The sequence below is a fragment of the Heliangelus exortis genome, chromosome 29, assembly GCF_036169615.1.
Source record: "Heliangelus exortis chromosome 29, bHelExo1.hap1, whole genome shotgun sequence".
Classification (NCBI taxonomy): domain Eukaryota; kingdom Metazoa; phylum Chordata; class Aves; order Apodiformes; family Trochilidae; genus Heliangelus; species Heliangelus exortis.
The window spans coordinates 2,583,794-2,605,819 of record NC_092450.1 but is presented as its reverse complement, the minus strand read 5'-3'; the positions used below and the strand labels follow the sequence as shown (position 1 = coordinate 2,605,819).

The 22,026-nt window shown below is 46.0% G+C and overlaps 1 protein-coding gene across 5 annotated transcripts in view; it reads left to right on the top strand.

Moving 5' to 3' along the window:
- Positions 1-1,154: 1,154 nt before the first annotated feature.
- Positions 1,155-22,026, top strand: part of MAP3K3 (mitogen-activated protein kinase kinase kinase 3) — a 46,802-nt gene continuing 25,930 nt past the window's right edge. For 2 of the 5 annotated variants that reach the window (XM_071728574.1, XM_071728573.1), the window contains exons 1-6: positions 1,156-1,369; positions 9,048-9,169; positions 10,042-10,131; positions 13,541-13,581; positions 17,710-17,809; positions 20,597-20,710. In XM_071728574.1, coding sequence (XP_071584675.1) covers positions 1,366-1,369; positions 9,048-9,169; positions 10,042-10,131; positions 13,541-13,581; positions 17,710-17,809; positions 20,597-20,710 — 471 coding nt within the window. In that variant the 5' untranslated portion in view covers positions 1,156-1,365. Of the gene's footprint in view, positions 1,370-9,047; positions 9,170-10,041; positions 10,132-13,540; positions 13,582-17,709; positions 17,810-20,596; positions 20,711-22,026 lie in introns of all 5 variants that reach the window. The other 3 variants (XM_071728576.1, XM_071728575.1, XM_071728578.1) reach the window with 2 other exon arrangements.

The window sequence follows — 22,026 nt, the reverse complement described above, 5'->3', positions numbered from 1 at the left end:
CAGTCAGTCTCCCTGAACACAACTCCCACTGAGAATTTGCTGTGCAAACGTGTAAGAACTGGAAGAGAGACAAAAACCCCAACTGGTAAAGTGGCAAAGGAGGGTTTTGACATCAGGGCTGGGAATTAATCCTGAATTTCTTTAGTCCTGGTCCCAAGAGGACCCTTACTAAAGGCTTTTTCCAATGAGCTTGGCACAAAAAGTGAGGCTGATAATTAAATTTGGTGATGAGCAGAAGGGGGAGGCTTCAGGAATCCGAGGGAATTAAAATATCTTGGAGAACTGGTACCTTTAAAGAGTCAGAAATAGGGATGGGATGAAATGTGGCTGTAGAAAGAGCAAGGTTCTGAATTTAGGGGTGAGGAGAAATTTATGAAGGATGCTAAAAGGTGGGTTTTTTTTTTTCCTTTTGGAAATTAGGGAGGAAAGGTCAGTGTCTTTTGGCCTTTTTAACGCTCCTGACCTGCATTTGCTAGGGTTTTTTCCTCCCCCCTCTTAAAAAGTTGAAAAGTTAATTAAAAGTTGCTTTTAATCCGAATTAAACTCAGCGCCCGACTCCGTTTACACGGGCAGCAAACCACCGGGGGTGCACCCACACCTTGATACCCACCGGAAAAAGCGGCTGAGGGGACACCTGGACGTGGAGCCTGCCACAGGGGGGTGCTGAGGACCAGGTCTGGGGGGCCAGGAGGTGCGGGAGGGCCAGGAGCTGCGGGATTGCGGTGCCAAAACCCCGCACGGAACCGGCTCCGCGCAGCCTCCCGGGCACTAGGACCCAGCTCCAGAAGCCTCCCGGAGGGGGCGTGGCCTCAGCGCCGCCCCTCACTCTGATTGGCAGCGCGCTGGGCGGGACTCGGGTATCTCCTCTCCTAGGGGGCGTGGCTAACCTCTCCTTCCCCAACCCGGGTGGGCGGGTCAGACGCCGGCGTTCCTCGCTCGCCATTGGCTAAGACGGCCGTCGGGTGGGTGTTTCTGCGGCGCTGATTGGCTGGCGCCGGCGGGTCGGCCCCTGTGATTGGCAGGCGGCGGCGGCGGCTCTGAGGCGGCCGCCGAGCGGTTTGTTTTGCTGGCGGCCCGGGCGCTCTGAGGCGGCGGCGGCGCCACCGGGACCCCCCCCCCCCTCCCCTTCCCCTTCCCCCCAGGATCCCCCTTCCCCCGGGGTCTCCTCCGACCCCCTTCCCCCTTCTCTCCGGCGCCGCTGCGGGACCCGCCGGAAGGAGGCGGTGGCGGCGGCGGTGCGGGCCTGGGAATGTGGCGGCGACGGCTCTGAGCCCTCCCCCTCGGCCCGGCCGCCATGGAGCCGCGGCGGTGACAGCCCCGGACACCTCAGAGACCCGGCGGCCGCCGGGCCCCACGCCCGCCGAGATGGGTGAGAACGGCGGAGGGGGGGAAACGGGATGGGGGCCCGGATTTACCTCATGGGCCTGAGGAAAAGGGGGGGGGGGAGTGCGGGGACCGTGGCTGTGGCGGGAGCGCTCCCCGCACCGGGGAAGGGGGCGAGGGGGCCCGCGGTCGCCCGGGGCCTTCAGGGGTCCCTTTCGGGCCCCTCAGGGTGAGGGAAGGAGTGGGGGAAGGCGGAGCTCAGGCCCCTGGGATGGGAAGAGGAGGAGGGGGAGTGCGGCCTGCGGGATTCGGTGCCGCTCGGTGCCTCAGTCCCTCGGGGGGTGCGGGAGGGTAGCGCGGAAACTTGTTAAAATGTGTGTGTTTGGGGGTTTTGGGGGTTTTTTGGAAATCTTTCACGAAATGTTGGGTATTCGGGAGCCCCCCGGGCAGCGCAGGTCGCCGGCTTCGGGTTTGGGGTAAAACGGGGCAAGGAGAAGCTCGGAGGTCAGGCTGGGGCTGGGGGAGGTTTTGGAGCCTCTATGGGCTTGAACTCAATGGGGTTTTTTTTCCTGGGGGATTTGTGGTACTTTGGGAGTCTGTCAAAATAAGGTTTTCTTGGTGAAGCTTCCATTGAGTTCTTAGGGCAGACACAGAACAGCAAAGTCTGGGTTTTTTCTTTTTTTTTTTTTTTCAAGAACAAATAAATCTTGCTATCAGAAGTTGCCACGACCGAATTGGAATGATTTGGCCTGGATAAAAGCTGCTTGTGGAGGGTTTTAGTTGTTACTGAGTTGCCTTTTGAGTTTTTAAGGTGAATCTCATGCACTGGACTGAAAAATGTTGATTTTACACCAGAATTTATCTCTGTTTGCACATTGGTGAGGGAATGACCCCTGTTGTGAGGGCAGAGCTGCATTGCCACCACTTTCATGGTTTTTTTCCCTACAAAAAGTTGAGTTTTCTGAGCCCATCCTTTGTTAATTGGTCTGCCTGCATAATTAATTCTTATCTTCAGGTTAGAAATCCGTAAAAACAAAAATAAAGCAGCTTCATTTCCTTTGTGCTCTGCTTTGATTGGGTAAATACACCAAATCCCTGCAGATCCACGATGTGGGAGCAAGGTGTGGGATTATTTGATCTCTATCTTCACTGAAGGAGCCAGCCAGGTGGTTCCAAAGCTTAAAACTGTTGAGGAGGAAGAAGTTGGATTTCCATCCCGAGGCTTTTCCAGTGGCAATTGGATGCCTGGAAACACGTGAGTGCAGAATAAAAAAAAAAAAAAAATACCAACTTGCAGCTGGCTCCACCAGAGCCTTCTGCATTTGTCTGGATTAACAGCTGCAAGCAGATCACTTGTGGCAGGAAAGCTCCACATTCAGGAGGCAGTTTTGATCCAAAAGTTGACAGAAAAATAGAAAGCAGCCTGTGCCATGCTCTGCTTTCCTTCATCTTGTTTTTCAAGATCCATGGGGGGGGTTTATGGTCCCATCTCACTCCTGCAATTTGTCCCATCCCCCTTGGCACAGCTGAAGCTCAGGGAGGGCCCTGAGCTGTGGTTTATTTCCATCCAGAGGGCTCCTCAGCAGCATTTCAAACACAAATACCTGTTTCTAATACCCAAAAATCTTTCCCTCTCTCAGGGCAGAGTGTTGGGGCTGCCCTGGAGTGTGCCAGGCTCAGCTGCAGTGGAGTTTTTCCCTCAATCTGCTCTTTTTTTCCTGCCTGTGTCACTTCCTTCCCTTGGCTCAGTGCAGCACCCATAGCCCTGCTCAGAGCTCTGGGCTCCAGCAGCACTGACACCCCCAGGGGCAATTTCCTACAGGTTAGAAGCAGCTTCAATCCCAACTTTGGTTTGGTTTATTTTGTTTTCTTGGATAATTTGTGGGAGACAAGAGCTACCCCAAACCTACACCCCGTGGATGGGCTTTGCAGAGAAGCTCTGATGGGGCTTTGAAGCCTTCAGAGCACTTGCAATCCCTCAGAATTGGGCAAGCAGCATTTTGGTTCCCCTAAGACTGCCCACAAACTTTTTCAAAGGTTTTTGTTTTTTTTTTTCAGAGCTGTGGCACAGACTCAGTTTCTCTGCTCACTTGGGAGGTTTACTCCTTGCCCAGGGTTCTGCTGATCCCTTCCACGAGCACTCAACTTTCCTGTTGTGGTGATGGTGAACAAATACACACTTATTTGCTCACTTTTTTCTCTTTTTTTTTTTTTTTTTAAACAAGTGTGGCATCATGTCTTCTATTATCATGCTATATAAAATAACTTTACAGGGGTTTACAGGCTTCCTGTTTTTACCAGTGTGCAGATGCTTTTACTCTGTTTGAACTTGATTTTTTTTTTTTTCTCCATTTCTGCCCCAGCAAACATCCTGACTTGCTCAGACCTGTGTAATAAAACATTATATTAGTAGAAATAAATGCTTTATGCAGAGGAACAGCTTTCTCTGGGAGCAGCAGTTCCCTTTTATCGATGCTCTAAAAATCCTTGAGTGTAGTTTTTCAAACATGAAAAGCATTTCCTGGACAACATCTTGCCCTCACAAAGCAGAACTGTGTTTCCCAGACCTACTGGAGACCAAGCAAGACAGGGTCTCTCAGTGCTCTTCCAAACTTGTCCAGTTTTCATTTGTAATCCTTTTTGCATTGTGTGATTAATGGGATGCTGCTCCACGTGCTCCTTGAGAAGCAGCCTCTGGAAATCCTCTGTTTTGATGGAAAGAAAGAAGTATTCATGCTCTTCAACATGAAATCCATCACAATGCTCTCCCAAAAGAGGAACATTTTTTTTCCATACCCAAGTTCAGATCAATCTGGGGCATTCATTTTATGTTCTAAAAAGATCAATGCTCCTTTCTTTCCTACCTTCCAACACAGGGGTGAATTACACAGTTTATGGTTTGGTATTAGGGAGCTGATAGCTTAGGGTGAGGCTACTGAAAAGGGAGAAAATCCTAGAATGATAGAGTAGTTTGGGTTGGAAGGGAACATCTTCAGGATCAGGAACATCTTCAACCAGATCAGGTTGCTCAGAGCCTGGAATGTTTCTAGGGATGGGGCTTCTGTGTCCAGTTCTGGGCCCCTCAGCTCAGGAAGGAGATTGAGGTGCTGGAGCAGGTCCAAAGGAGGCAACTGGGCTGGGGAAGGGACTGGAGCACAGATCCTATGAGGAGAGGCTGAGGGAGCTGGGGGTGTTGAGGCTGGAGAAGAGGAGGCTCAGGGGAGACCTCATCACTCTCTCCAACTCCCTGAAAGGAGGTTGGAGCCAGGGGGGGGTTGGGCTCTTTTCCCAGGCAACTCTCAGCAAGACAAGAGGGCACAAGAGGTCTCAAGTTGTGCCAGGGGAGGTTTAGGTTGGACATGAGAAAGAATTTCTTTAGGGAGAGGGTGCTCAGGCATTGGAATGGGCTGCCCAGGGAAGGGGTGGATTCTCCATCCCTGGAGATATTTCCAAAGAGCCTGGATGTGGCACTCAGTGCCATGGGCTGGGAACTGCAGTGGGAGTGGATCAAGGCTTGGACTTGATGAGCTCTGAGGTCCCTTCCAACCCAACCAATTCCATGACTCCATGATTCTACCACCTCTCTGGGCAACCTGGACCAGTGTCTCATCACCCACATGGTGAAGAATTTCTTCCTAAATCTAACCTAAATCTCCTCTCTTCTAGTTTAAGCCTTTAGCCCTCATCCTATCACTACAGGCCCTTGTAAAAATCCCTCCCCAGCTTTCCTGTAGTCTCTTCAGGTGCTCTGAGGTCTCCTTTTCTTCTCCAGGTTGGACAATCCCAACTCTCTCAGCCTGGCTCTGTGTTTCAGCCCTCAGATGATTTTTGGGGGCCTCCTTTGGACCCACTTAAACAGGTCCATGCCTTTCCTAGGTAGGACTCAGGTATGCAAGATGCAAATTCACCTGATGGAGTCCCAGCAACCTTTGATAACTGCATTAAATGTTCCTTTTTGGGTGGATTCTAGCAGGATTTAAGCCTTAACACTTGTCTGCAGAGGAAACTGAGTTTACAGGGAGGGGGATCAGGACCTCTCTGGTGTAGATGCTCAGCAGATGCAGCCTGGAAGAACTGAATGTCTTAATGAGCTGTGAATTCCTAATTTAAGAAACAAATTCATTATGTAGCTGAGCTGCTGTCTTTATGGAGAGACATCACTGCTAAGATCCATGGCCTCTGCCCACTTCCTCATCAGAAGAGCCCTTCTAAACCAGCTGATTTTCCCCTCAGCCTGGATTTTGGGATCAACCACCTGCAGCAGGGAGAGCACTGATCCTTCTTTTGTGCCCAATTGTTCAGATATTCAGAATTCTCACTCTTTTTTGATGGACTTGATTTCTTGTGCTTACTTATAAACTGCTTTCCTAGCTCTTCTGCTTCTTTGCCCAAAGACACCCTGAGGATCTGCCAAGACAAGCTCTTCTTCATCCTCCTGGTATCTGGCCAAACCCAAACTGCACTGTAGTGGAAAACTTGCATCTCAGCTCTTCTGAGCATGTTTTGGGTGGGAAGGGGCTCCAGGGGGATGCCAGCCCCTAATTTGTAATATTTTGTTGTGCAAAGTCCTTGTCTGCCAGGTGACTCTGCTTAATATCAAATATGATTCAAGAAAAAACTGGAGACACTCCAGGAAGGTAAAAGTTACCCATCCAAATGTAATTTTGGAAACAATTTAAAGAAGAAAGCTGTGCTGTTAGCTACCTGAAACTTTTAACTTCACTCACAACTGGTTTTCATCTTTTTTTTTCCCCACCAGGGGTTATTCTGTGCTGAGATAGATCCTAGCAATTATTTCCCTTGGCTGATGTGCTTTTCAAAAAGCAACCTCTTGCTTTGGTTGTGTTACTTACACCCCTCACTTCTCCTGCATGCAGCTGGAATTTCAAGGAGTGCTCTCCCTTCTCCACTACCACAATGCACTTATTGTCTCATCTGGCTTGTCTTGGACAGCAGAGATTTGGTGGGTTTTGATTTGGGTTGTGTTTCTTGTTTTGTTTTTTTGGGGTTTTTTAAGGGAATTTATTTGCTCTGCTTTCCTTTTTTTAGGTTTTTTACTCCAACACCTTCTGCTAACTGGGAGATTTTGTTCCATTCCCCTTTGTAACCTGACCAGTGCTCTCAGAAAATAGAAACTATTGGTGGTACCAAAGCTCATGTTCTTGGGACTTCTGTTCTGGGAGGTTTTTTTTACCAATAATAGATATATTCCCCTCCTCCCTCCTCTTTTTGCTTCTAATTTTGGTAGCTTTCACTCCCTGCATGCTGTAGAAGCTGTGTTCCAGCTTCAATATCATATATATATTTATTATATATATTATGCTTCAATATCAAGAAGGATTTCACTGGCTCTGTTATTTGCTGCATTTTTAAAATCAGGTTTCAGCTCCCAAAAAATGCTCATTTCAATTCAAATGCAGCCATATCTGAAAGAAAAGAGGAATCTAGAGAACCCCACCTGGTCTGAGCAGGGTTGTGATACCCTCACCTGTGTGTTGCTGCTTCTCATGGCTTCTAAAAGCTCCAGTTGTCCAAAAAAAACCCCAAAACTGGTGGTCAGATCCAAGCAGAGCCTTCCAGAAAGGGCAGATCCTTCCTCTGAGCTTGCTTAGAGCTCTTGTAATCACTGCTTCAAATATCAAGCCTAAATTATGCTTTAATATCAGGAAGGATTTCACTGGCTCTGTTATTTGCTGCATTTTTAAAATCAGGTTTCAGCTCCCCAAAAATGCTCATTTCAATTCCAATGCAGCCACATCTGAAAGAAAAGAGGAATCTAGAGAATCTCACCTGGTCTGAGCAGGGTTGTGATACCCTCACCTGTGTGTTGCTGCTTCTCATGGCTTCTAAAAGCTCCAGTTGTCCAAAAAAAAACCCCAAAACTGGTGGTCAGATCCAAGCAGAGCCTTCCAGAAAGGGCAGATCCTTCCTCTGAGCTTGCTTAGAGCTGTTGTAATCACTGCTTCAAATATCAAGCCTGAATTATGCTTCAATATCAAGAAGGATTTCACTGGCTCTTTTATTTGCTGCATTTTTAAAATCAGGTTTCAGCTCCCAAAAAATGCTCATTTCAATTCCAATGCAGCCATATCTGAAAGAAAAGAGGAATCTAGAGAATCCCACCTGGTCTGATAACCTCACCTGTGTGTTGCTGCTTCTCATGGCTTCTAAAAGTTCCAGTTGTCCAAAAAAAACCCCAAAACTGGTGGTCAGATCCAAGCAGAGCCTTCCAGAAAGGGCAGATCCTTCCTCTGAGCATGCTTAGAGCTCTTGTAATCACTGCTTCAAATATCAAACCTGAATTATGCTTCAATATCAAGAAGGATTTCACTGGCTGTGTTATTTGCTGCATTTTTAAAATCAGGTTTCAGCTCCAAAAAATGCTCATTTCAATTCAAATGCAGCCACATCTGGAAGAAAGGAGGAATCTAGAGAATCCCACCTGGTCTGAGCAGGGTTGTGATACCCTCACCTGTGTGTTGCTGCTTCTCATGGCTTCCAAAAGTTCCAGTTGTCCAAAAAAAACCCCAAAACTGATGGTCAGATCCAAGCAGATCCTTCCTCTGAGCTTGCTTAGAGCTCTTGTAATCACTGCTTCAAATATCAAGCCTAAATTATGCTTTAATATCAGGAAGGATTTCACTGGCTGTGTTATTTGCCAAGGAAACAGCATTTTATCTCTAAATGGGTTTGAATCTTGATACCTGAGGATTCCAGGAGCCAGGAGCAGCTCCTCTGTGTGGCAGCATCTGGAGCTGCTTTCTTAGGTGGTGGCACAGAGCAGCCAGGGCAGTCCCATTTGGAACCAAACTTCCCCCTTTTGCAGAACCAAGGAATTTAGGATTTTTATGCTGTTTCTCTCCTGAATATTTTTTTTGTTGGGTGTCTTTGTAGTCATCACACAAAATTCTGCTAAATAACACTTCTGTCCTCCAAACCAACAAGAAGGAGCATTTTAAATTGGTTCTGTTAGGGATCTCAGCTTCAGGAAGTCACTTGCAGGCAGTAGGATGGATAAGAATAATTCCAATAATTTATTTTCTTGCATTCCCAAGAAGCTTGGGGTCAAACCTGCTGCTTTGTACCCTGCCAGCAGACACTGAGTGCTCCCAATGCTGTGGAGTTTCAGTCTGTCCAGAAGATCTTGGAAGTCTCATTAAATGGTTTGAACTTTGTTCCATCAGCTCCTTCTGGGGGAGGAGAGGAATGTGTTGGGGAAATCAGTGGATTTGGAGGCAGAGATATTTGAAGATGACTCTTTGTCCTGATTTTTTTCAGTTTTTCTTTCTGCTGCCTGTGGTTTGTCCCACTAGCAAGCAAGCCTTTTAAGTTAACAGGGTATAAAATTGGATATAAAATTAGAAAGAACAGATCCTTACCAGGTTTTCCTTGGCAGAAGGACATCAGTTTGCCTTTCCTAAACGACCTATGATGAGCTAACAAACCCATCCAAGTTGTACTGTTTGTTGGGAAGCAATTCCAACAGCACCAGGGGCCAGGGATATTTCTTTCTGAACTTTCCTACTGCTGGATCCTTTTGTTACATTGGGCAAGTGACTTAAAATCCATTTTATCTTCTCACTGCTTCCTGTTAGAAGGGGAACTTGGGGCTTTTTCTGCCTGGGATCCTACAGAGGGATTGTCTTTCTGGGAGCCAGGGGAAAACAAGTGCAGAAGTTGAGACTCTCCAGGAAACTTATTCCTCTAATTCTTGTGCTTCCCAGATGAACAAGAGGCCTTGAAATCCATCATGAAGGACCTGGTAGCACTCCAGATGACCCGACGTCACAGGCTGACTGGGTATGATACCATGAAGAATAAAGACACTGCTCACTCCAACAAACAGGTAACAGGCCATTTAGTGACCACTTGGAGTCCTTTCCTAGAGGTAGAAGGGACAAGGTATTTTTTTTTACCTTTTCTTGTGGCCAAGAAGGCCAATGGCATCCTGGGGTGCATTAGAAAGGGGGTGGTTAGTAGGTCAAGAGAGGTTCTCCTCCCCCTCTATTCTGCATTGGTGAGGCCACACCTGGAGTATTGTGTCCAGTTCTGGGCCCCTCAGTTCAAGGACAGGGAAGTGCTTGAAAGAGTCCAGCACAGAGCTACTGAGATGATTAAGGGAGTGGAACATCTCCCTTATGAGGAAAGGCTGAGGGAGCTGGGTCTCTTTAGTTTGGAGAAAAGGAGACTGAGGGGTGACCTCATCAATGTTTTCAAATATGTAAGGGGTGAGTGTCAGGGAGATGGAGTTAGGCTTTTCTCAGTGGTGACCAGTGATAGGACAAGGGGTAATGGGTGTAAATTGGAGCATAGGAGGTTCAAGTTGAATATCAGAAAAAATTTTTTTACTGTAAGGGTGACAGAGCCCTGGAACAGGCTGCCCAGGGGGGTTGTGGAGTCTCCTTCACTGGAGACATTCAAAACCCACCTGGACACGTTCCTAGGGGATGTACTCTAGGGGGCCCTGCTCTGGCAGGGGGGGTTGGACTAGATGATCTTTCCAGGTCCCTTCCAACCCCTAGGATTCTAGGATTCTATGATTCTATGATTCTAAGTTTTGATCATTTGTAGCATCTCTGTCTTCCTCCCACAAATCTTTTTGATGGGGTTGGTGTCGATTAGCTAAAAATTTACTGGGTGTTTTTCTGCTTGCACAGTTATATTACCTTTTTTTTTATTTTTTTTATTTTTTTTTTAATGGTTTTATTATCTTTAAAGAAAAAACACAATGCCAGCAGTCCACCCCTCTTGGGCAGCCCTGCAATAACAAACCAGTGTGCCTCAGCAGTGGAAGAAAAAAAAATTCCGGTAAGAAAAGTTGACTTTCCTGGTCAATATTAGGAATTAAAAATCAGGAGCATGTTTTTCATCTTGTGTGACCTTTCTAGGATGTACTTAAGCAGGTGGAGGAGGTCAGGAAAACTTTTCTGTCATGATGTAGCAGTGTGATGCACTTCTCATTGTGGTGGAAATAATAGTGAAATTCGAAGCCAGGAACTGAGAAGCAAAATGTTGAAAAGGAAACAAGTCTTTCCATTTGTGATGCAAAGAGGGGCAGTTTGAAGCTGGATAAAGCAGCCTGATAAAAAAACTGAAGCTGATCCAAGAAGAACAGTGAAGGGCATTGTCTGAAAGGACTGAACCTTGCTTCAGTGAAAAGGAAACAGCTTTTTGCAGGTGTCTGAACAGAGGCTGCAGCATCCTTAGCAGGGAGGACTGGCTGGAGTTACCCAGTCAGATGTCACATGAAGAGAGAATAAAACTCATTCCTGTCTGGGTAAGGGGTTGTGGAGTCTCTTTTCCATAAAAAATACTCTTCCCAAGGTAGGAAGTGGCAGAGTCAATACTTGGAAGTTTCTCTGGAGTCTTTCAACACTGCTCAAAGATTTTTTTAGAGAAAACTATTGCATTGGCTTTAGAAAGAAAGGCCAGGATGGTATTGATCAGTCAGTGTGTTCTGCATATAATTTGCATGAACTATTTGAGTGCAAAAGCAGCAGTTTCAGTCAAGAATTTTTTTTCTTTGCCCATTACTGTCTTAAAAAATGAGATCAAGTTACCTGGAGTAATGTTAAGAGGAGAAGTTGCCTGTATCAGTAAAATAACTCCCAGGCTTAAGTTTTTTGGGCAGGCTTTACAGTTCCTTATGCTTTGTCTGCTCATAATCTGGGCTCTAGGATTTCCTCCAATGTGCTGAACAAATCTGTGGATGGAGTCAGAAAAACCCTTTTCAAATGACTTTGAAATGCAAATTTTAAACACAAATCTGTGGTGGTTATTGATGATACCACATCCCAGAACTGAAATGCACCAAACTTGGGGTTGATTTCTTGCTCATTTCTTTGGAGAGCTCATGTGAGTTGCTTGAAAAAGTGCTTTATGTAGGCAAGAGGCTCAGTGCTTTCAAAGGAAAGGACCCTAAATACTGAACTCCTCCAGGTTCTTACTGAAATGCAGCCACTAAGATCACTTTGAAAACCTTTTCTGAAATCTTTGAAAAATAGACACAAATGGGCAGTGTCTGCTCTCTTTGGAAGCATCATCAGGAGATGATGCCAAATTTCATCCCCCCTCTTCCTTTCATTTTCAAGTGTGGTGTCATTCAGAGAGAGATTTTAGTTTGCTGAGGTACCAAGGTTTCCAGAGAGCCTTGAAGATCTTTGAGTCTTGTCTGATTTTAACCAGAGAGAGCTTTCTCACTTCTTGAGATCAGAAATTTATTCTGAAAAATCACTTTAATTCCATAAAATCCAACCAGCCCTGTTTAGCTCTCTTAGTGCAGCCTTCCTTCCCTGAAAATCCCTAACAGAAAGGGATCATTCCTCCATCTACCCTGCCTCAGAACAACTCTTTTATCAGCAGTTGGCTGCTCTACATCTTTTATACTTTATAATCCCTCTGCTGGTGCATTTTTCCTTTACCATTCAACAAGTTCTCTGCCATTTTCCTCCATTTTGGTGTCGTTCCAGAGTCACCTTTCCCTTCCTCCAGCTGGGAAAGCATCTTTGGGAAAGTTACATGCAAATCACCCACCTGCAGACCATTGGGAACTCATTTGCCTTGCTCATTTCTCAACCTGCAGTGCTGCTGCAGGAATATTGTGTACTCCTGTGATTGCCTGGGTCCCTTTGAACTGCATTCTTGACCACTGGGCCTGCCAGATATTTCCTCCAACTAAAGAGCATTTCCTGGCCACGTTTTTTTTGAAGTTCCTAGATGTATGATTGCCTATTGTCTGAGGCTTTCACAGATGCCTTAATCTATTCCAATCACAGAAATCCTGCAGGAGAAATGAGGGGCTCTTATCAGGGCAGATTTTTCCCTTTTATTTTTATCTTTCTGACCTAAATTGGGAGTTGAACTTTGATCTCCAGAGTTGAAGGTTCAGCCTGTGGACTCCTCCGTGCCAGGGAGCATCTTCTGAGTTTACAGGGAAGTGCACAGGTTGTGCTTTTAACCCTCTGCCAGACATGGATGATGACCCCTTGACATGTAGTTAACTTCTTTGTAGCTTCCTAGTTTGAGTTTCAGGGGCTGCATTTTTGCAAAAGCAGGGATTTCATCTGGGTTTTAAGGTTCAAGAATGCAGCTCCTTCCCTGCACCTTTCTTTTTCTCCCATAGAGGAAAAACATCTTGGACTCTGATCTTGAAGCTCTTTTCCAGCCTGAGCAATTCAGTGGTTCTGTGTTTGCTTTGAAAATGCAGGAATTTAGTTCAGGTGGATGTGCAGTGGGACTCAGTCTCAGATTTTTGCCAATCTTTGTTTAAGATGAATTAATTTCCCTTACAGGAAAAACGTGTTTCAGAGTCCTCTGATTTAAGTGACAATTCATACAAATTACAACTTAGTTTTCACCCTCTTTCCACCCTCTTTCCACCCTCTTCTCCCCCTCTCTTCTCCCCCTCTCTTCTCCCCCTCTCTTCTCCCCCTCTCTTCTCCCCCTCTCTTCTCCCCCTCTCTTCTCCCCCTCTCTTCTCCCCCTTTTTTTCCCCCTCTCTTCTCCCCCTCTCTTCTCCCCCTCTCTTCTCCCCCTCTCTTCTCCCCCTCTCTTCTCCCCCTCTCTTCTCCCCCTCTCTTCTCCCCCCCTCTTCTCCCCCTCTTCTCCCCCTCTTCTCCCCCTCTTCTCCCCCTCTTCTCCCCCTCTCTTCTCCCCCTCTCTTCTCCCCCTCTCTTCTCCCCCTCTCTTCTCCCCCTCTCTTCTCCCCCTCTCTTCTCCCCCTCTCTTCTCCCCCTCTCTTCTCCCCCTTTTTTTCCCCCTCTCTTCTCCCCCTCTCTTCTCCCCCTCTCTTCTCCCCCTCTCTTCTCCCCCTCTCTTCTCCCCCTCTCTTCTCCCCCTCTCTTCTCCCCCTCTCTTCTCCCCCCCTCTTCTCCCCCTCTTCTCCCCCTCTTCTCCCCCTCTTCTCCCCCTCTTCTCCCCCTCTTCTCCCCCTCTTCTCTCCCTCTTCCCCCCCTCCTCCCCCCCTCTTTCTCCACCCCTCACACTGCTGTCTCCACATACCAACCATTCACTGCCCACAGTTTACTTCAACTTCCAGGGAAAAATCCAGCAGATTTCTTCTGTTTGGGTTTGCCTTTCAGGGACTTGATGCCTTGGGGGGCAATCCCAAACTCTCCTACTTTGTGTTTTGGGTCTAAAAATCCTAATGTGATCCATTTCTTCTGGTTTGTGTGCCAGAGTTTCCCTGCAAATAAACCTTTTGTTCTTTCTTCTGCAGAATGATGTAAGGATCAAGTTTGAATATAATGGGGAAAGAAGGTAAGTCTGTCTGCACTGCTTTTATTCTTTGCTTGGTAGAATAACTTAGTCATCAGTAATTTAGGTGAAATATTTTGTTGGCTTCACTTTCCCTTGTTCCAGAATCAAAAAAGAAAGGCAAGAAGCCAAGAGGTCATCCACAACTTGGTTATTTTTAAAAATCATTGTGTTGTACACCACTTTCCTTTGATTTATTTCCCTGATATTTATTTGGAAGTGGATTGCAGTAATATTGAAAAAACTGTCCAGCCTGAAACAGATGCAGGCTGACAGTCTTATTTCATAGATGCTCTCTACTTCTTTCATTTAACTAAAACCAAATGAAACTGATCAAAATAGTCCCATTTTTTCTAATTTCTTGTTTGCCAGTGCCCTCACAGTGACTGAGCAACAAGGAAATAATTTTTTATTCATCTAAACACCTCCTTTTTTCCCCCCCCAAAAAAAAAACCCAAACAAAAACTTGAATTATCATTTTAGTTGTTTCCATGTGTTGTTTCCAAGGGGTAAAATTACTCAGACATTTCAAAGGAGGCTGCAAAACCCAACTTCTCCTCTAACTGAGATCATCCCTAGCTCTTCAGTGGTCCTGTGAACATACAGGAAGGCTCCAAGTTTGTCTGCAGCCTCCTTGGGGTTGTTTTTGAGCTCTTCCTCAAGGGAAAAAGGGATCTTGATGCTATGACCCAGTTCATTTTTGGGAAGAAATGAATGTAAGCATGAATTTACATGCTTCACAGGCATCCTATGAGAATCCTGTGGTTTCTCCCCTCCCAGTCAGTACTTGCAAGGTGCAGGTTCATGGGTTTGTGATAAAATGCTTGTTTAATGCTAATAATGGAATAGTGGAAGTCCTGTGTAGTGATCCTAAAAGCAAAGGTTTGTGACTGAGCTGCTTAAGCTCCTCCTCCAGTTACCCTTCTCTATAAAACTCAGGGATTTTTGCTAAAATGGAAAAGCAGGGGCATTCTTTGTTGGCAAAGCAGGCAGTAGAGAAAAAATGTGAAAAATCTCCTAATATTGAGCACTTTCATTCACCAACATCCTTTGTGGTGAATTCTGTCACTAGAGGAAAAAAAAAAAAACCAAACCAAAAAAACCCAACTTGATTTTTGGTCTTCAAAGAGAAATTTTAAAAGTAATCATAGCTGGGATCTGCTCCACCTTTGTCAGCCACATCTTCTCAGCTCTCTGCTGTGTCACAGCTACTGTGGGGGCTACAACAAAGAACATCTCACAATTTTTAGGACAAAACAACTCAGGAGCCTCATCTTGTCATTGCAATCCTGTCACCTTCCATGTCTTGTCCCTGCCTGCATTTTAAGGTGGCACAGAGCTCTGGGGAGAAGAAAGGTGTTTGTTGGGTTGGGTTTTTTTTGGGGTTTTTTTTTTTTTTCTGAAGTATGATTAAAATGAAAAGGTTGATTGTGTGTTAGTCTAATTATGCAGTTACACTCTCCTGAATTCCCCATTCCCAACGTGGTGTGCAGTTACAGACAGCAAGCTAGCCCTGAGAATGGAAGTGTGTGTGCTTGGTTTCAGAGGAGCTGCCAGATCTAACCACAAATATGTCAGGTGGTCAGGCAGGAATGGGCTCCTGAAACCCTGCACTCCCTGATTTTTGTGTTAGAAGAGTGCACAGAGTTTTTAAACTAATAGAGTTTGTGGCACCTGAGAACAGCTCTGCTTTTTCATGCATTGAGTGGAGAATGGGAGCCTTTATAAGGGGCTTGAGCTCAACTGGGAGCTGAATTAGGTTTGTGCAGTGCCAGAGGACTCTAATTTCATGGATGGGGTTCTTAGTAATATGTAGAAAATGTTATTGTGGGCTGCTCTCTAACAAGCAGAATTATTTCTAACTAGCTGAGTGTTGTAGGGCTGGTGGCAAGATGAACCCTTCCTGGGAAGAGGCTGAGGGAGCCAACTAACCCTGGAGTTATTTAAAACAAAAGCTGAATATCATGAAAAGACACCAAGTGCTGGCAACCTAAACCTTCTGCCCAAAGCCTGGGTTCATCACAAGCTCCTCTGAGCTCCTCCAGAGGTGATTTGGGGTTTCACTGAGCTCAGAGTTGCCCCATGAGGAAGAGGGGTCTGTGATCCATTCAGCTCTTCCTATTTCTGCCTGATGGCAAAATTGGGAAGTGGTGCTAAGAACCAAGCTTTTTGGGGGCAGCATTTCAGCTCTGCCCAAGCAGAGTTGTTTGGAGGTGGGGTGGGCAGAGTGATGGGGTGAGCAGCTGCCCAGGTGCTCTGCAGCCTTTCAGAAGGGTGGTGGGTGTCAGCTGTGTCCCAAAACTCTTTGTTCCACTTGCTGGTGGTGTGGTCTGGTTGTAGGAACAACCAAACATCTGGGGCTTGTGGAGCAGGGAGATGAAAAGTGGGTTTCTGAGTCAAGAGTCACATTTACAGGAGTCACTTGTACACAAGATTTCAGGTTTGAATCCTTTGTGTTGTGACCCAGGATAATTTTATTCAGGGATTCTTCTGGAGAGGGTGAAAATCATCCTTTCCCAGGGCTGTCAAGGTGCTGACTTGCTGAGTATTTGTTCTTCCTACAGAAGAACATCCACCAAAATAAAGTTTGGTGCTTTGCTGGAACTTCATATTTACTACACTGTGCAAAGCATCCTGTCATTTTCAGGAAAGCAACAGGATTCTGTGGCACTTTGGATTTCTCAAGGCTATTTGTATATATAAATCCAAAATTCCTGCCATCCAGCTGGCTGGGTTTCTGAGCATCCTTGGTTTGCTGGAAGAGTCACTTGTAAACAGGATTTCAGGTTTAAATCCTTTGTGTTGTGACCCAGGATAATTTTATTCTTCTGAAGAGGGTGAAAATCATCCTTTCCCAGGGCTGTCAAGGTGCTGACTTGCTGAGTTCCTACAGAAGAACATCCACCAAAATAAACAGTTTGGTGCTTTGCTGGAACTTCATATTTACTACACTGTGCAAAGCATTAGACTTTTTATTCCAAGGTAGGCAAAAGAGTAGTAAAAACCCAACAATTCCAAGTATCCTGTCATTTTCAGGAAAGCAACAGGATTCTGTGGCAATTTTGGATTTCTCAAGGCTATTTGTATATATAAATCCAAAATTCCTGCCATCCAGCTGGCTGGGTGCTGGAACTGGGAGTTTAGTGGGTCACAAAGCCAAGGCTTGGGGAAAATGCTCAGAATAATTTAAATTTGTGCCTATTTTATGTGTCAGTCAATTAGTGAATGTGCCCAGGGGTGTCTTACAGATGAAAAAAAAAATAATGAGGGGTGAAACATGAGAATTTAAGACTGATCTGCCTTATAGGAATAGTCTGGTTTATGTGAATATTCTGAATTATCACAAGTCAGCTGTGGCACTGCTCTTACAGCTGAAGCAGTATTGAAGTTTTTATCTATTCAGACTTGAAAAAAAAGGCAATTTTTAAAAAATTAAGCAGAGAGTGACACACAGTTGTACAGTTCCAGTTAGGTTTGCCTTCAGCTCTTGAGAAAAACCCTGCTGTGTTGCACTGGGTTTGAAGGCTGAGTGCAGGGCCAGTGGAGCTTGGGATTTGGATGTTTGGAGCTGTTTGCAGAGGGCAAACCTGGACCTGGTGTCCCAGACCACCTTTGGGAAGCAGAGTTTTTGGATTCCTTTGTGTCCTCCTGCTGATGGCTTCCTGCAGGAGCTGAGGGCCAACTTTGGTGTGGGAATGTTTGTTGGAAAGTCTCAACTTGCCTAAATTTTGGATTTTTTTTTTAAGGACTGAGTGGTGAGTTTTGTGCAGCTTTTAATTCTGCTCTCAGTGACTGTATTTGTTTCTGGTTTGTACCTGAGGCAGTGGTATCTAAGATAAAGTGGATAGGAGGTTTGTATCCTGTTATGTGAAAGAAATTTATGCAGTAAAAGATAATTTTCCAGTTGGAAATCTGCAGCTGAACATTGAATTCTCACAAACCACTTGGAAACGGACCCGAGATCGAAAATTCCTTGCTAAAATAATGAGTAACAATTCCAATTCAGAAGGTTTACTCCCTGTTTGAGGATGAAAGGAGAGCATTCAAATCTGGGTTTAATGGGTTTAATCAGCCATCTAATTCCATGGCCTTGCCATGGAATCCAACCAGGGATTCTCTCTTGCATTCCAGGATTATCCCGTTTGTCCGTCCCGTGCGCTACGAAGATGTGCAACAAAAAGTGAAAACAGCCTTTGGCCAGCCCCTGGACCTCCACTACATGAACAATGAGGTACAGAGCCTTCTTAGCACTGCTCAGAACATCTAAAACTCTCTCTGGATGCCACCTCCCTTTCACATCCCAAGTTCTGTGCTGTTAAATGGAAGCTTCAGTTCTCTCTGATAAGAACCACAGCTGAAAAATTGCTCTGTGCCAGAGGAAAACGTGATGCTGACAAAACACCACTGCTGTGTGTCCTGTACAAACAGCAGCATCCTCCTTCCTTCTACTGGTGTTGTCTGGGAGACTCAGACTCTCTTAGGGAAGTAAAAAAAAAAGGTGTTTGAGGTGTTTTGATTGTTGAAAGCAGCTATTGCAGGCTGATGGATAGAGGGGCTGAGGACTGAAGGCACTCCCAGAGTCATTTTTTCAGCTGATGGCAGAATTAGTCTTGTTGATTTTGGGTTTTTTGCTGCTGAACAGCAGCAGGCAGATATCCCTCCCTCCCTCCATCCATCCCTTCATCCATCCCTTCATCCCTCCCTCCCTCCCTCCCTCCCTCCCTCCCTCCCTCCCTCCCTCCCTCCATCCCTCCATCCCTCCCTCCATCCCTCCATCCCTCCCTCCATCCCTCCCTCCATCCCTCCCTCCATCCCTCCCTCCATCCCTCCCTCCATCCCTCCCTCCATCCCTCCCTCCATCCCTCCCTCCATCCCTCCCTCCCTCCATCCCTCCCTCCCTCCATCCCTCCCTCCCTCCATCCCTCCCTCCATCCCTCCCTCCATCCCTCCCTCCATCCCTCCCTCCATCCCTCCCTCCATCCATCCCTCCATCCATCCCTCCATCCATCCCTCCATCCCTCCCTCCCTCCATCCCTCCCTCCATCCCTCCCTCCATCCCTCCCTCTCTCCCTCCCTCCCTCCCTCCCTCCCTCCCTCCCTCCCTCCATCCATCCCTCCATCCATCCCTCCATCCATCCCTCCATCCATCCCTCCATCCATCCCTCCATCCATCCCTCCATCCATCCCTCCATCCATCCCATCAACACAGTTACCTTCTGCTGGCTGCATCACTTTCTGCTCTTTGCAGAGCTCTGAGGCTCTGCTGAGGTGCTGAGGGGGAGTAAAAGAAAGTGGTAAAAGTGACACAGGGAACAGAAGTTGAGGAACTTCCATATTAATAATCCACAGTATTTTGTTGGCTTTCTCACTCTGGAAACTCCTGATTTTCCTTTTTTTTTTGGTTTCTTTGGTGTGGTGTTGCCTTCACACCATTCAGGACTGATTCAAACCCCAGTAGGAGGCAGAGAAAAAGGAGAGGGGTTCTTCACTGTTGTAACATTCACATTTTGAGCTGTAGAACTGAGGCTTTCTGAGCAGAATTTCATGGCATCTTGCTAGGAAGCTTTAAATTGTTCTTTGATTCCCTCTTCCAAAGTCTTCTACACAATTTTCACTCAGTTGTTACATCTTGATTCAGAAGAATTCTGAGACAGGGTTCTCATCAGGGAGTCTGGGGCCATCTTTGACTTCTTTGACTCTTTGCAAACAGCAAATTCAGGTCATTGTTAATATGTTTGTGGATGGTGCCCTGGAGAAATCTGCATCCAGCCCTCTGGCATGGAAGCAAAAAGTTGTTAAAAAGGAGAGGAAGACAAAATTATCATGAAATCTGTGGAATAATCCAGCAATCAGGATTCTTCTGTTTTGATTTACTTATTTTTTTTTAATGTTTGGTTAAATACCTATTTCCTATGAATTTCCATGATGAAATTCAACAAGGGGTAGTGTAGAGTTTTGCATTTGGGGAAGAACAACACGATGTCCCAGTATAGGTTGGGGGCTGAGCTGCTGGAGAGCAGTGTAGGTGAAAGAGACCTGGGGGTCCTGGTAGACAAGAAGATGACCATGAGCCAGCAATGTGCCCTTGTGGCCAAGAAGGCCAATGGCATCCTGGGCTGGCTCAGGAACAGCGTGGCCAGCAAGTCCAGGGAAGGGATTCTGCCCCCGTGCTCAGCCCTGGGGAGGCCACAGCTTGAGTCCTGTGTCCAGTTCTGGGCCCCTCAGCTCAGGAAGGAGATTGAGGTGCTGGAGCAGGTCCAGAGAAGAGCAAGGAGGCTGGGAAGGGATCCAGCACAAGTCCTGTGAGGAAGAAGATGCCCATGAGCCAGCAATGTGCCCTTGTGGCCAAGAAGGCCAATGGCATCCTGGGGTGCATTAGAAAGGGTGTGGTTAGGAGGTCAAGAGAGGTTCTCCTCCCCCTCTATTCTGCATTGGTGAGGCAGCACCTGGAGTATTGTGTCCAGTTCTGGGCCCCTCAGTTCAAGAAGGACAGGGAAGTGCTTGAAAGAGTCCAGCACAGAGCTACTGAGATGATTAAGGGAGTGGAACATCTCCCTTCTGAGGAAAGGCTGAGGGAGCTGGGGCTCTTTAGTTTGGAGAAAAGGAGACTGAGGGGTGACCTCATCAATGTTTTCAAATATGTAAGGGGTGAGTGTCAGGGAGATGGAGTTAGGCTTTTCTCAGTGGTGACCAGTGATAGGACAAGGGGTAATGGGTGTAAATTGGAGCATAGGAGGTTCAAGTTGAATATCAGAAAAAATTTTTTTACTGTAAGGGTGACAGAGCCCTGGAACAGGCTGCCCAGGGGGGTTGTGGAGTCTCCTTCACTGGAGACATTCAAAACCCACCTGGACACGTTCCTAGGGGATGTACTCTAGGGGGCCCTGCTCTGGCAGGGGGGGTTGGACTGGATGATCTTTCCAGGTCCCTTCCAACCCCTAGGATTCTAGGATTCTATGATTCTATTGTGGAATGTCTTTTCTAATGAGGTTTTTTTTTCCTGTTCTCTATTTTGCAGCTCTCTATTCCTTTGAAAAACCAAGATGACCTGGACAAAGCAGTGGATCTTTTAGACCGAAGCTCTAATGTGAAAAGCCTTAGAATATTATTGCTGTCTCAGGACAGAAACCATGTAGGTAACAACTTCTGTAACTGCAAAATGAAGGTTTTTACCCTGAAGTCTCTGAAACATGATTGTAGCTTTATCTGGGAGCCCCAGGAATTAGTAAAATCACCCTTCACAGCCACAAATGTTTGTGTTTATCCTCTCTGCTCAAGCTTAGCTATAGGTATCTCTTTTTAAAATTCTTTTTCCATCTTCCCCATGGCTTCTGCAGCTGTTCAGGGAGTAAAACATTGCAGCTTTTTAAGCTGTAATATGAAGGCCATTTCAGATCAAGTACCCAGTGACTGTATTCAGAAAACCCTTAATGACTTTGGTTTGCAGAGGCCTTTTTTTTACCTTTGATTAATAGCAGTGTCAAAAGTGCCTGTAATTATCTTGCCTTTAGGAAAGCACAGGTTGTCCTTGAGGACAAGCTATTAGCACTTTGTCTCCTGGATGAGAAGCCTAAGGACAGCTCCCAGTGATTTTTCAGTTCTGGAGTTTAATGCATTACAGCCTCACTCTGTGGAAGGTGTTTTGAGCTAAAAATGGTGTGCTCACACCTGAGGTGAATTTTTTGGTGCTTTGGTTTGCTTTCCTTTACCAAAAGTGTCAGTGGAGTTTGCAGTTTTCAACAGAAAACATAAAAACATGACAACTGGTGGAGTCAAGCTCCAAGAGCTGCCCATGTTGGGCAAAGAATTAGGTAAAAAAGGGCAAAAAAAATCAGAAGTTTTCCTTATTCCTAATCTGTGACTGGAGAACTCTGTTCACTCAACCAGTGCCTTTTTTTTTGGTTGTTTTTTTTTTTCTTTCTTCCTAATTAAGGTCATGTAGCTTTTCAACCTAAACCCCCTGATAACTTATTTTATTTGCAAATCACCAAATTCTCTTGAAAAGTGTGACCCCAAAAGCCACTCTGTCCTGAAAGCCCTGTCAGTAGCAGCTTCAGTGTTCATTCCTCCTCAAATTCTGTGAGCTCAACAGAATCACACCTGTAATGCTTGGAATGCTCAGGAGAACTTAAATATTCTTCTCTTTAATTTTGATTTTCATCATCTGTGCTAACAGAAACACAGAAACCTTTCCTAAATGACTGGATGCCAAAGGCTGGAAAGGTGTAGGAGGGGATGATGCTGTTCCTTGCCATATACCCTTTCCCTAAGCATTTGTTCCTGACTGTTTTGAAGACAATACTTGGCAAAAAGGCTTTTGCTCTGACCTAGCACAGTCAGACTTTGTTTCTTTGTTGTCAGGAAGTAGTCTGTGAAAGGTGGCCTCAACTTTTGGTATAACCCAGTAAACCAGTCCTCTTTTACAGCCTTCTGTTAATTTCAGTGCCT